Genomic DNA, 14862 nt, shown 5'->3' with positions numbered 1-14862 from the left:
AAAAAGTTGTATCGGGACATCCCTACTGGGAAATCTAACATTCATGTTCACTCACGTGCAAATGATCCCTCCTTCAATCTGTCCTGACCTAACTGGTTTGAAACATTAACCCTTGCATGCTTTGTGCTGAGGAACTGAGGCAGATGGAGGTCCAGCTGATTCTTACATTCACCAGATAAGAGTCAGTTTGTTTGGTGGCTCGAAGCATGTGTTGTATTTTATGCTACTCATTCATGCTTAACTAGCAGACAGAGAGACACTCAGCCAATGGCACTTTATGGTAGGCAAGTTGAAAATGCAGACGTATAGTGTTACAACAAATCAGAGTGAATCAAAACCAAACAGCAAGAATGACCTTACCACGAAAAACAAGAGAACCAGTTGTCCCGTTCAAGTGACCACGACATCACAGCCTCTGTAACTATTACCCAAAGGAGCAAAAGAGGAAGTCAGGTGACGTTCTGATGGAGCCACAGACTCTACAATGGGAGGGGGTCGAGGTGAAGACATGGCTCAACAAAATGTTGGACTTAAACCACCGTTTCCTGTTTCCTAAAGACTGTCAACAGCAGTGTCCATCAACCACAACCACAATCATTCCTTAACCGTAACCAGGTGACTATGGTTGTAACCATAAAGGTCACCTCACCTTAACAAAGCAGCACTTACACAACATTTTCTGCTGTTTAATCTGCAGGATCAATCACAAACGAGCAACAATGAAAAGCTGCAGTCATCAAACGTGGACAATCTGTCTGATGACTGTGTGTATCCCTGATAAACCCACCTGCTCAGCACCAAACAGCACACACAGATAACAGAAGAAGAGTGAAGAATGGACTTACATTTGCCAGGTTACACGACTTCAAATGGACGCTGCTGCCACCACATGCCTGCAAAAGAAAGATTCATGGAGATTTAAGACTGGCTCTCAGTGTCCATCCCCAGTTAGAGCACAGATTTCAAGGAACGGCTCAACATTTTGGAAAATCTGTTCACTTTGTAGTCTGGTTGAAGTTCACCCAGCTTAGCATAAAGACTTATAATAGAGGGAAACAGCTAGCGTAGCTCTGTGCAAAGTGAAAACAACTACTGGTGCAGGTTTGAGCACAAGTCTCTGTGACTCTGTGTCCACTGTGATGCCACAAGTCCAGGCAGCTGCACACAGCCGCCGTGTCTACAGGAACATGAACACTTCCTGTTTGTGCACAGATAAAACAACAGCCAAGAGCCAACACCTTCATTATTCAAGTTCAGAGGTGCTGATTGGCATATTTTCCCCTTTAAGACAGTCAGGGAAGATGTTTTGTATTGTTTCTGGTCTTTATCCTGAAACCAGGCCAGACACATCCACACAACAATCTGACTGATATTCATGTTCATCTCATTCTTGGAAAGAAAGCAAATGAGTGTACGACCTAAAATGTGAAACTACTCCTTTAAAACACACACACACACACACACACACACACACACACACACACACACACACACACACACACACGCACACGCACACGCCAACATAAGCTGTCACACACACGCACACGCACACACGCACGACTCAACATAATCCCAACTGTCGTCAATCAGAAAATACATAAACTCCCTGCATCAGCACCCACAGCAGACTGCTGTAATGTGACGTTCTGCTGGGCAGGTACCGTCTATTCATGCTTACTGCTGCTTCTACTGCATTGCACTGTTGATACTGTATGGGCTGCAAAGTACTGTGTTCTTGTGCATATCATGATCTGGTACATCCTCTTAATATATGTAATTTGTATTATGTATCACGTATTGTTTCTGTGATTCAGATTCATTATCAACAGGTGTTCCTGAACTGCTGCTTCTGTCACTGTAGAAACAAATGGAGTGAGTGTAATGAAGCGTACTATCTGTAGTATTCTGGAAAGGCAAGCTTGGTTGTGGATGATAGGAGTTGGCAATTGATCAGTAAGTGTTTTCTGTCCTTATTTCTGGCTCACACTAGGAGCTAGGCTGTTAGCAGACTTTGTTGTTATTGCTATGCATTTTTTCACAGCACTATCTCGTAGCACCTATGTCCAGTTGGACACAAAGTTGTGTTAGGGCACGTACTCTTGTTGTTCCCTCCCATCTAGAACCTTGCTTGCGATGTATGAAAATCTCATGGGCACGTCGCTTTGGATAAAAGCGTCTGCCAAATGACAAATTGTAGTTGTAGTTGTAATATGCAGGACAGTTGGCCAGGTGGCTTCCTAAAGCGGTCGTGGTTATGCTCCATTGTTACCTCAGACAAAGCCAACAGTGGGCCCAGCTGCATCGTCTGCTCTGAACAAGCTTACAAAGTCTCAGAAAAAGTAGAACAGTTTGGGATGGAGCCAGAACAGTCGACAAAGATGCAGGAAATTGTTGTTTAAAGAAATATTACAAATGTTATCATTAACTATTTATCCCCTTATCTCTTCTTGTTTTTGAATCTTTCACAGTCAAATTCTTGACTTTGGAGGGCACACCATAATATAGAAAACAATCTATGCTTATTTCAAGCAGGATTTCGCCATTTTGGCATGAATTTGTCATCTGTGAATGGAACTTCAAATGCAGCTGGGAGTCAGCGGGACACCTTCACCACAGCTGTGACCAAGAACGTCATCGTCACAGCCCTCTGCATCTCCATTAACTACATCAATGGCACTCTGGTCCACACATTCAGAAAGCACCAGGTGTGTTTTTACAGTTTATATGTGCAAGCAGAGAATTAGGACTGCAGAGGAGCAGAATGTAAACATGCCAAATGTCTTTCTTTCTTTTCAAATCCTTTTCTTTCCCCCTCAGATTTAAACAAACAGGTGTTAATTTTGGAGATTCATGTTTGCTGTTTCCACAGCTTTAACAAATCAGTTAAAATATTAGAAATTAGACAGACGGGAGTCAAATATGCATTGTGCCCTGTTTAAATATATGAATTTAAATATAATACTTGTGTACGTTCACCCCGTTCCATAAATATTAATGTTGATGATGATGTTTATACGGTCTCTATTTTCCTGCATAATCCAGTCATATTCAGTGTATAAATGTCTTTAAATCTGTCACTTTCTTACCCATCACAGAGGAGAGACTGTACCAGATTTCACAGGTGCTTTTATTTACAGGTCACTGATATGAGGTAATTTTGCTATGATCATGAGCAAGTCATTCAACTATTTTCAAGTTATGAGGTTGTGAGTCGGTTCTAGTCGACTGCTCGCTCTGCTTTGATTGTCATGTTATTTTTTTGCTCTTTTACTGGAACAAATGAACAGCTTGAAAACAAAGTTAAAGAAATGAAGAAAGCAACTATAAAGTTCTAATTAACTAAATCATCTCCAATACGACTTTTCTCCTCCTTCAGATCTTCAGTTCAAGCCCTCGTTACATTCTGTTCATCCACCTGGTGATAAACGACATGATGCAGCTGCTCCTGTCAACTTTTCTCCACATCATCAGCTACACCCTGTACAGAATCAACGTATCCTTCTGCCTCATCCTGCTCATCATCACCATCCTCACCACCCTCAACACCCCACTAAATCTGGCCGGCATGGCAGTCGAGTGCTACATCGCCATCTGCATCCCCCTCCGTCATGGACAGATCTGCACTGTCAGGAAAACCTACATCCTGATTGGCTTGATCTGGGTTGCCAGCGCGTTCTCCATCCTCCCAGATCTCTTCATCCTCTTGGCCACAGAGCCGCTGCAGTTTTTTCACTCCAAGTTGATTTGTGCAAGAGATTATGTCTTCAGAAGCACTTACAGCCTGAAGAAGAGGGACGTCTCACACTTCGTTTGTCTCGCCCTGGTCTGGCTCACACTCTTCTACACTTACTTCAGGATTCTGTTCACTGCCAAGGGAGCAAATGTGGACATTAAGAAAGCCAGAAACACTATTCTCCTCCATGGTTTCCAGTTACTCTTATGTATGCTGACTTATGTTAGACACACATTTCAACAAGCTCTCCTCCACCTGTTCCCCAAGCAGTTCCTGGCAGTACGCTTTGCATCCTACGTCATTGTCCAGATCCTGCCACGGTTCATTAGTCCAATTGTGTATGGCCTGCGAGACCAGGCCTTCAGGAGATATGTGACAAGGTACCTGCTTTGTAAAGCGAGCGTGGGAAACCACCCAGAAACGTCACCATGCCAAAAATGAAACCTGCTATGAAACTACACAGAGTTTCTCAGCTTCCAACCACATTCTAGCAAACACTGCATGTACGTAATGTAACATCTGCAGACCAGAAAGATCATTCATCTCTACAACAGTACAGAAAGTATTGTTGTCCTTAAAATAACTGTGCTTTTGTTCATGTTGCAGTCTTGATAGTATTTAAAATATGAGGGTGGAACTACAAATTAATCCCAATCAACACTACAGCTCAAATTATAAAGGAATATTTTCTCTTTTATCGTCTCAAATGGTCACAGATTAGTCACAAAGAAGTCAAAGATATGAGATTTTGTGTAAAATACATCATGACAATAACTCCTGTGAACAGAGGCTGGTTCATTGCAATTGTATGGCAAGGTATACAAATACTTCAAATCTTCACATCAGTTATTAAAGGAAACACTACACAAGACTTACTACACAAGCATAGCTCATAATGCTTGTGTGTGCGTGTGTGGACACACACAACGATGACACAAAAACATGCTTTGACCTCACTGTCATCCACATGATCTCCATTAACTGCCATCAAATCCTTCACATCCTTCGTCTCTCTGATAAACACAGAGGAGGAGGACGACAAGAAAATCAATTAAGTCCTGTTTCAAAGTGTTTATAAGGCTCCTCTGTGGAGCCGCCTGCCTCCTCTGTGTCTCACCTGGACTCAGGTAGGTGGAACAGGACGGAGGTGGTGGTGAGGCACAAGCTTGCTATCAAAATGTGAATTCCAGTTGCGCTCAGAATATATAGTAATAAATAATACTTTTTTTAATAACTTTGACATGGTCAAAAACAGCAAATCTCCAGAGAACCGTGCTTTTTCACAGCTTGGATTTTGTAAAAACAGGAAAAGGGCAGGTGTGATTGATAACTGGTTCACTGAGATGACTTACTGTGACACTCAATGCAAGAGATGTGTGCTATGTGTGCTTTCCTGCTAAAACAAGCCAAAACCCATAACTTGATAAACCCATTTGTTCATCTGTCAAAGGTCTGATGGCATGTGCCTTCTTCACAGCAGACCTTTTCACTTTTCCTTGAGCTCGTAGGTAATGTACAGGTGTTATGAATAACATTCATGATGGCTTTGTTCTATTCAAGTGTCCCACTAAGTCATGACAGTGAGCCGGCATGGACAATATCAGGACCCTGACACTGAAGCAGCTAAATGGAATTCAGCCATCATTCATTTTATTATTTACACCTGTGATTTTCATACTTTTCTTTTTATATCTATGAGACATGCTTCTGTCAAGTTGATTTTTTTCCTTACCTGCTGATCAATCATATTCTATTGCATTCTCTAACCTAGTAATGTAAGCAGCAGTTGTCTCCGGTCAAACAGGTGTGAAGGATGCCGTCAGTGGACTCATGAGTTCTTCAAACACTGGCAGCAATGTCACAATCTCATGAATCTCATTCTGGAATCCATTTTGCATGTATACATAAGTGTAAAATCATTTCAACATTTGTGGTATTAGTGCTGGGCGAAATGACCAAAAATGTATATCACGGTATTTTCAAAAATTATGATTTATATTATTTATAATTTATAATTTAACAGTTTTACAATATATGACAGTAATTGTTTTTTTCCTTTCATCTGGAAGGCAGATGTTTTAAAACAGCAGTGTTTCCCCTATCATTGTACAGGTCTCGCGGGCTGCCAGACCAAGGTGACCCCCCGCCAGGCCAAAGAAAAAAATCAATATGCCAAAAATAAGCCACCTATCGATTCATTCATAAATCAATAATCATTTACATTTAGGAGCGCCTCTGTGCAGCGCAACATGAGTCAACCTGCTTCGTTGCCTAGTAACAATGCGAGTACTGCTGCTGAGAGCGCAGGCATATTTTATGGGATGTTTAAGGTTTGTAGCTAGCCAACTATGGCGCCGCGGAAGAAAAGAAAAAATATCGCGGGCGACAGACAACTTAATATAAAGAAGTTTTTCTGCCAGACTCCGAAGCCAAGGAAAATAGATTAAGGGAGAGTAACAGAGGCAACTCTAAAAAAAAATGACAGGTGCAGGTGAGACGGAAGAAAGGGGGGCAGATTTGTAACGGCATTAAAGGGGAAGTTTCACCTTTGAAAGTACATAAATAAATAGGCAGGTATGTATGGTTTGCAGGTAAGCGTGTTGTAATAAATTAAAAACACAAGTATGTATGAATTTTATTTATTTATTTATTTTTTAAAAAGCCATTGACTGATCTTGTCTGCAGACATGGCCAGTGCAACCACTCATGTGTGTGTGGCCTGTTCCATCACACTGCCAATGAAGATGTGCACGACAAGTGCATAGCATGCCTGGTAGCCAGAGAAAAGCCGGCAGCATGCATGAATTGCTTTATAATGCCCCTGTGCACAAGGGAGTCTCGTGCACATTTCTTTGTTGGTAAACGACCCCACTCCCATTCCAACAATGATGGAGCTGCAAAACGTCAGCGATTGCAATCCCCCAACAGGGATGGTTTCCTCTCCTCTCTATCTCGGGGGTACTCAGGAGTGGAAACAGAGGAAGATACACTCTCCTTGTTTCCATCCGAGGACAAGAGCATGCTGACGGCAGGACAAGAAAGCCAACGACAGGAGACCAGCCGAGGAACCGAGACCAGCCCAGGGATGCAAGCGCTACCAGCGGTCTCCCAGCTACAAGAGGTGTTGCATCGAGCAGGAGCAGCCCTAGATATCATGTTGCCGGAGGACCACACCTCCCTACCTCTCGCGTTGAGGGGAGGGATGCACCGTAGCCAGTAGGGGCAAGGGTGCCTCTCCTGCCAGACTTTGAGGCTGTGGTTCTAGTGCAGTTCCGCACGTCTACACGAGCCTGCCACTGGTCCAGTTTTAGCAGGCAGCTAGCAAATGTTAGCAAGTCTGGGCATATTGGTTGCGAATGCCTCCATTCAATTGACCAGTCCCTGGCTACCCTTGTGTCACCAACAGTGGCAGCTTTAGGACCAACAAGCTGTCCTAGCAGGAACTGTAGGATAATGGACTGTTCTTTTTGCTTAGAACACACAGTGCAATGGCAGTTCAGACAAAACGAGCCAACACTACAGCTATCCCTTCACTCTACCTGCGCCATCTCTCTCATGCGGCAGGGACCACAATGGAGGAAATGCAGCTTGTCTCCTCTCTCCTTTCACTAGCCGTAAAAGAGCAGGCTGTAGCAGCAGGAAAGGTGATTGCTTCACTTTGGATGGCAAGAAGGCACCTGTGGCTAGTGCAGTCCTGCTTCCAGCCAGCTGAACTGGGCTCTCTCACAGGACTGCCAATCGAACCCACCGCCATGTTTGGACTGGGGGCGCTAACAATGCTTCAACAGGCCCAGGAAGCCAGGCGCTGTCCCAGTGAGCTCTCAGGCCCATTAGCCTACCTGCAAAGAAGCTGTCGCCCTCGGGCCCCCTCACATCAAGCTTGGCCACGACAGCCTGGTTGGGGTCCAGGAGACCGTAGGCAGCAGCTGGTTTGCTGACGTGAACATGCATTCCAGCAACAGAGCAGCAGGAGAAGGGCCAGCCGGCATTGGGGGCAACGGCCTCCACCCCGCTGCTGACGGTGTGCCGAGCCCCAGCCTGCCAGATCCAGTCATCCAAACACTAGAGTCGACAAGAGCAACTTCGACCCGTGTGGCACCAAGTTCACCTCTTGGTGTGAAGTCCATCAAGTGACCCCCTCGTTTCCACATCATGACATATCCTGCAGTTCCTGCTAGAGCAGCTGGAGCGCCACCACCCTCAGAGGCATGGTAGTTGTTAGGCTTGGGCGGTATCCAAATTTTGATACGTCAAACTTCCTCCACATTTTACCGTGGTATACTGTATTACCCTGACTAATTAAAAATTATGACGTAAGCCTCAGGTGGCATTACCAACCTGTTGGCTTGTGCTAGACATGGGCAGAATCCACATTTTGATACCGTCAAATCTTCCCCACATTTCCCCGGGGTATACGGTATAACTGTGACTACTCAGAAACCAATTTGCAGGGCAGCATGACATTGGCGCAGTTCAGACAGTCAATGCTCACACCAATCCCAACTTGTAGCATACAAGAATGACGGGGAGAAACTCAGCTAAAAGCCTCTACTAAGCATTGCCACCCAAACGAAACATAATTCATACCCCAAGAAATTATATGCGCATGTAACGAAAACACGAAAATATCGCACGTCAAAGGTACTGCCTCTGCTGATTTCACCACTTCACGCAAACCACACAAGCCCAGTACTATGTGAAAGCAGAGAGTCTGCTGATTATGAAGATGTCTGCCTCCTCACTGTGCGACGAAAAGTCGGCGTGCTAGCAGCCAAAGAGTAGCAGAAAAAACTTTGCTAAATCATACAGTCTGTCTTACCTTTGCTGTTTCATGGTTTCATGGTGACGCTCCGTCTCATGAATGAGCAGAGCGCTCAAAGAGGACTCTGCTGAGCAGCCCCAAGTGTTATTTTATTGTTTTATTTGCATTTGCAGCATGCTCCATTCGAACCAATCAAGACAGTTGAGTTGAAGTGGCTATTGCTAAAGACTCCTCCACTTCTAGCAGTCTGTTCAGCAAGGAGAGTTGGGGAGCTGGATGGCTTATCTGTACATTAGGAGTGCTATAAGCTACTTCCAGGAAATGCTGGAGTTACCCTGCGGCCTAACCCTGCCTTCCTTCCAAAAGTACTCTCCAACGCCAACTTGAACCAAACTCAAACCTCCCACTCAGGAGGATGACGGAACTGGACATTAGGCCTCTACCTTATGCCCTGTCAGGGCACAGGGCATAGGGCCTGGTCCTTATCCTGAAACCTAAACCTAAAATGTGAAACTACTCCTTTAAAACACACACATGTGCCAACATGAGCTCTCTCTCTCTCTCTCTCTCTCTCTCTCTCTCTCTCTCTCTCACACACACACACACACACACACACACACACACACACACACAACATGACTCAACATAATCCCAACTGTTGTCAATCAGAAAATACATAAACTCCCTGCATCAGCACCCACAGCAGACTGTTGTAATGTGACGTTCTGCTGGGCAGGTACCGTCTATTCATGCTTACTGCTGCTTCTACTGCATTGCACTGTTGATACTGTATGGGCTGCAAAGTACTGTGTTCTTGTGCATATCATTATGATTTAGATTCATTATCAATAGGTGTTCCTGAACTGCTGCTTCTGTCACTGTAGAAACAAATGGAGTGAGTGTAATGAAAAGTATTTTCTATAGTATTCTGGAAAAGCAAGCTTGGTTGTGGATGATACGAGTTGGCAATTGATCAGTAAGTGTTTTCTGTCCTTATTTCTGGCTCACACTAGGAGCTAGGCTGTTAGCAGACTTTGTTGTTATTGCTATGCATTTTTTCACAGCACTATCTCGTAGCACCTATGTCCAGTTGGACACAAAGTTGTGTTAGGGCACGTACTCTTGTTGTTCCCTCCCATCTAGAACCTTGCTTGCGATGTATGAAAATCTCATGGGCACGTCGCTTTGGATAAAAGCGTCTGCCAAATGACAAATTGTAGTTGTAGTTGTAATATGCAGGACAGTTGGCCAGGTGGCTTCCTAAAGCGGTCGTGGTTATGCTCCATTGTTACCTCAGACAAAGCCAACAGTGGGCCCAGCTGCATCGTCTGCTCTGAACAAGCTTACAAAGTCTCAGAAAAAGTAGAACAGTTTGGGATGGAGCCAGAACAGTCGACAAAGATGCAGGAAATTGTTGTTTAAAGAAATATTACAAATATTATCATTAACTATTTATCCCCTTATCTTTTCTTGTTTTTGAATCTTTCACAGTCAAATTCTTGACTTTGGAGGGCACACCATAATATAGAAAACAATCTATGCTTATTTCAAGCAGGATTTCGCCATTTCGACATGAATTTGTCATCTGTGAATGGAACTTCAAATGCAGCTGGGAGTCAGCGGGACACCTTCACCACAGCTGTGACCAAGAACGTCATCGTCACAGCCCTCTGCATCTCCATTAACTACATCAATGGCACTCTGGTCCACACATTCAGAAAGCACCAGGTGTGTTTTTACAGTTTATATGTGCAAGCAGAGAATTAGGACTGCAGAGGAGCAGAATGTAAACATGCCAAATGTCTTTCTTTCTTTTCAAATCCTTTTCTTTCCCCCTCAGATTTAAACAAACAGGTGTTAATTTTGGAGATTCATGTTTGCTGTTTCCACAGCTTTAACAAATCAGTTAAAATATTAGAAATTAGACAGACGGGAGTCAAATATGCATTGTGCCCTGTTTAAATATATGAACTTAAATATAATACTTGTGTACGTTCACCCCGTTCCATAAATATTAATGTTGACGATGATGTTTATGCAGTCTCTATTTTCCTGCATAATCCAGTCATATTCAGTGTATAAATGTCTTTAAATCTGTCACTTTCTTACCCATCACAGAGGAGAGACTGTACCAGATTTCACAGGTGCTTTTATTTACAGGTCACTGATATGAGGTAATTTTGCTATGATCATGAGCAAGTCATTCAACTATTTTCAAGTTATGAGGTTGTGAGTCGGTTATAGTCGACTGCTCGCTCTGCTTTGATTGTCATGTTATTTTTTTGCTCTTTTACTGGAACAAATGAACAGCTTGAAAACAAAGTTAAAGAAATGGAGAAAGCAACTATAAAGTTCTAATTAACTAAATCATCTCCAATACGGCTTTTCTCCTCCTTTAGATCTTCAGTTCAAGCCCTCGTTACATTCTGTTCATCCACCTGGTGATAAACGACATGATGCAGCTGCTCCTGACAACTTTTCTCCACATCATCAGCTACACCCTGTACAGAATCAACGTATCCTTCTGCCTCATCCTGCTCATCATCACCATCCTCACCACCCTCAACACCCCACTAAATCTGGCCGGCATGGCAGTCGAGTGCTACATCGCCATCTGCATCCCCCTCCGTCATGGACAGATCTGCACCGTCAGGAAAACCTGCATCCTGATTGGCTTGATCTGGGTTGCCAGCGCGTTCTCCATCCTCCCAGACCTCTTCATCCTCTTGGCCACAGAGCCGCTGCAGTTTTTTCACTCCAAGTTGATTTGTGCAAGAGATTATGTCTTCAGAAGCACTTACAGCCTGAAGAAGAGGGACGTCTCACACTTCGTTTGTCTCGCCCTGGTCTGGCTCACACTCTTCTACACTTACTTCAGGATTCTGTTCACTGCCAAGGAAGCAACTGTGGACATTAAGAAAGCCAGAAACACTATTCTCCTCCATGGTTTCCAGTTACTCTTATGTATGCTGACTTACGTTAGACACACGTTTGAACAAGCTCTCCTCCACTTATTCTCCAAGCAGTTCCTGGCAGTACGCTTTGCATCCTACGTCATTGTCCAGATCCTGCCACGGTTCATTAGTCCAATTGTGTATGGCCTGCGAGACCAGGCCTTCAGGAGATATGTGAGAAGGTACCTGCTTTGTAAAGCGAGCGTGGGAAACCACCCAGAAACGTCACCATGCCAAAAATGAAACCTGCTATGAAACTACACAGAGTTTCTCAGCTTCCAACCACATTCTAGCAAACACTGCATGTACGTAATGTAACATCTGCAGACCAGAAAGATCATTCATCTCTACAACAGTACAGAAAGTATTGTTGTCCTTAAAATAACTGTGCTTTTGTTCATGTTGCAGTCTTGATAGTATTTAAAATATGAGGGTGGAACTACAAATTAATCCCAATCAATACTACAGCTCAAATTATAAAGGAATATTTTCTCTTTTTTCGTCTCAAATGGTCACAGATTAGTCACAAAGAAGTCAAAGATATGAGATTTTGTGTAAAATACATCATGACAATAACTCCTGTGAACAGAGGCTGGTTCATTGCAATTGTATGACAAGGTATACAAATACTTCAAATCTTCACATCAGTTATTAAAGGAAACACTAAACAAGACTTACTACACAAGCATAGCTCATAATGCTTGTGTGTGCGTGTGTGGACACACACAACGATGACACAAAAACATGCTTTGACCTCACTGTCATCCACATGATCTCCATTAACTGCCATCAAATCCTTCACATCCTTCGTCTCTCTGATAAACACAGAGGAGGAGGACGACAAGAAAATCAATTAAGTCCTGTTTCAAAGTGTTTATAAGGCTCCTCTGTGGAGCCGCCTGCCTCCTCTGTGTCTCACCTGGACTCAGGTAGGTGGAACAGGACGGAGGTGGTGGTGAGGCACAAGCTTGCTATCAAAATGTGAATTCCAGTTGCGCTCAGAATATATAGTAATAAATAATACTTTTTTTAATAACTTTGACATGGTCAAGAACAGCAAATCTCCAGAGAACCGTGCTTTTTCACAGCTTGGATTTTGTAAAAACAGGAAAAGGGCAGGTGTGATTGATAACTGGTTCACTGAGATGACTTACTGTGACACTCAATGCAAGAGATGTGTGCTATGTGTGCTTTCCTGCTAAAACAAGCCAAAACCCATAACTTGATAAACCCATTTGTTCATCTGTCAAAGGTCTGATGGCATGTGCCTTCTTCACAGCAGACCTTTTCACTTTTCCTTGAGCTCGTAGGTAATGTACAGGTGTTATGAATAACATTCATGATGGCTTTGTTCTATTCAAGTGTCCCACTAAGTCATGACAGTGAGCCGGCATAGACAATATCAGGACCCTGAAACTGAAGCAGCTAAATGGAATTCAGCCATCATTCATTTTATTATTTACACCTGTGATTTTCATACTTTTCTTTTTATATCTATGAGACATGCTTCTGTCAAGTTGATTTTTTTCCTTACCTGCTGATCAATCATATTCTATTGCATTCTCTAACCTAGTAATGTAAGCAGCAGTTGTCTCCGGTCAAACAGGTGTGAAGGATGCCGTCAGTGGACTCATGAGTTCTTCAAACACTGGCAGCAATGTCACAATCTCATGAATCTCATTCTGGAATCCATTTTGCATGTATACATAAGTGTAAAATCATTTCAACATTTGTGGTATTAGTGCTGGGCGAAATGACCAAAAATGTATATCACGGTATTTTCAAAAATTATAACAGTTTTACGGTATATGACAGTATTTGTTTTTTTCCTTTCATCTGGAAGGCAGATGTTTTAAAACAGCAGTGTTTCCCCTATCATTGTACAGGCCTCGCGGGCTGCCAGACCAAGGTGACCCCCCGCCAGGCCAAAGAAAAAAATCAGTATGCCAAAAATAAGCCACCTATCGATTCATTCATAAATCAATAATCATTTACATTTAGGAGCGCCTCTGTGCAGCGCAACGTGAGTCAACCTGCTTCATTGCATAGTAACAATGCGAGTACTGCTGCTGAGAGCGCAGGCATATTTTATGGGATGTTTAAGGTTTGTAGCTAGCCAACTATGGCGCCGCGGAAGAAAAGAAAAAATATCGCGGGCGACAAACAACTTAATATAAAGAAGTTTTTCTGCCAGACTCCGAAGCCAAGGAAAATAGATTAAAGGAGAGTAACAGAGGCAACTCTAAAAAAAAATGACAGGTGCAGGTGAGACGGAAGAAAGGGGGGCAGATTTGTAACGGCATTAAAGGGGAAGTTTCACCTTTGAAAGTACATAAATAAATAGGCAGGTATGTATGGTTTGCAGGTAAGCGTGTTGTAATAAATTAAAAACACAAGTATGTATGAATTTTATTTATTTATTTATTTTTTAAAAAGCCATTGACTGATCTTGTCTGCAGACATGGCCAGTGCAACCACTCATGTGTGTGTGGCCTGTTCCATCACACTGCCAATGAAGATGTGCACGACAAGTGCATAGCATGCCTGGTAGCCAGAGAAAAGCCGGCAGCATGCATGAATTGCTTTATAATGCCCCTGTGCACAAGGGAGTCTCGTGCACATTTCTTTGTTGGTAAACGACCCCACTCCCATTCCAACAATGATGGAGCTGCAAAACGTCAGCGATTGCAATCCCCCAACAGGGATGGTTTCCTCTCCTCTCTATCTCGGGGGTACTCAGGAGTGGAAACAGAGGAAGATACACTCTCCTTGTTTCCATCCGAGGACGAGAGCATGCTGACGGCAGGACAAGAAAGCCAACGACAGGAGACCAGCCGAGGAACCGAGACCAGCCCAGGGATGCAAGCGCTACCAGCGGTCTCCCAGCTACAAGAGGTGTTGCATCGAGCAGGAGCAGCCCTAGATATCATGTTGCCGGAGGACCCACACCTCCCTACCTCTCGCGTTGAGGGGAGGGATGCACCGTAGCCAGCAGGGGCAAGGGTGCCTCTCCTGCCAGACTTTGAGGCTGTGGTTCTAGTGCAGTTCCGCACGTCTACACAAGCCTGCCACTGGTCCAGTTTTAGCAGGCAGCTAGCAAATGTTAGCGAGTCTGGGCATATTGGTTGCGAATGCCTCCATTCAATTGACCAGTCCCTGGCTACCCTTGTGTCACCAACAGTGGCAGCTTTAGGACCAACAAGCTGTCCTAGCAGGAACTGTAGGATAATGGATTGTTTTTTTTGCTTAGAAAACACAGTGCAATGGCAGTTCAGACAAAACGAGCCAACACTACAGCTATCCCTTCACTCTACCTGCGCCATCTCTCTCATGCGGCAGGGACCACAATGGAGGAAATGCAGCTCGTCTCCTCTCTCCTTTCACTAGCCGTAAAGGAGCAGGCTGTAGCAGCA

At 43.8% G+C, this 14862-nt stretch overlaps 2 protein-coding genes across 2 annotated transcripts; both read left to right on the top strand.

Moving 5' to 3' along the window:
* Positions 1-2549: 2549 nt before the first annotated feature.
* On the top strand, positions 2550-4174 carry LOC143329691 (odorant receptor 131-2-like). The gene is made up of 2 exons (XM_076745705.1): positions 2550-2705; positions 3377-4174. Exons 1-2 carry the CDS (start codon positions 2550-2552, stop codon positions 4172-4174), a joined length of 954 nt encoding a protein of 317 aa, XP_076601820.1.
* Positions 4175-10067: 5893 nt separating this feature from the next.
* LOC143329646 (odorant receptor 131-2-like) lies at positions 10068-11692 on the top strand. The gene is made up of 2 exons (XM_076745645.1): positions 10068-10223; positions 10895-11692. The coding sequence occupies exons 1-2, from the start codon at positions 10068-10070 to the stop codon at positions 11690-11692; spliced, it is 954 nt and encodes a 317-aa protein (XP_076601760.1).
* Positions 11693-14862: the final 3170 nt, after the last annotated feature.

This window comes from Chaetodon auriga, chromosome 2 (assembly GCF_051107435.1).
Source record: "Chaetodon auriga isolate fChaAug3 chromosome 2, fChaAug3.hap1, whole genome shotgun sequence".
Classification (NCBI taxonomy): Eukaryota; Metazoa; Chordata; class Actinopteri; order Chaetodontiformes; family Chaetodontidae; genus Chaetodon; species Chaetodon auriga.
The sequence above is the reverse complement of the archived record's forward strand: the minus strand, read 5'-3'. Positions and strand labels throughout refer to the sequence as shown.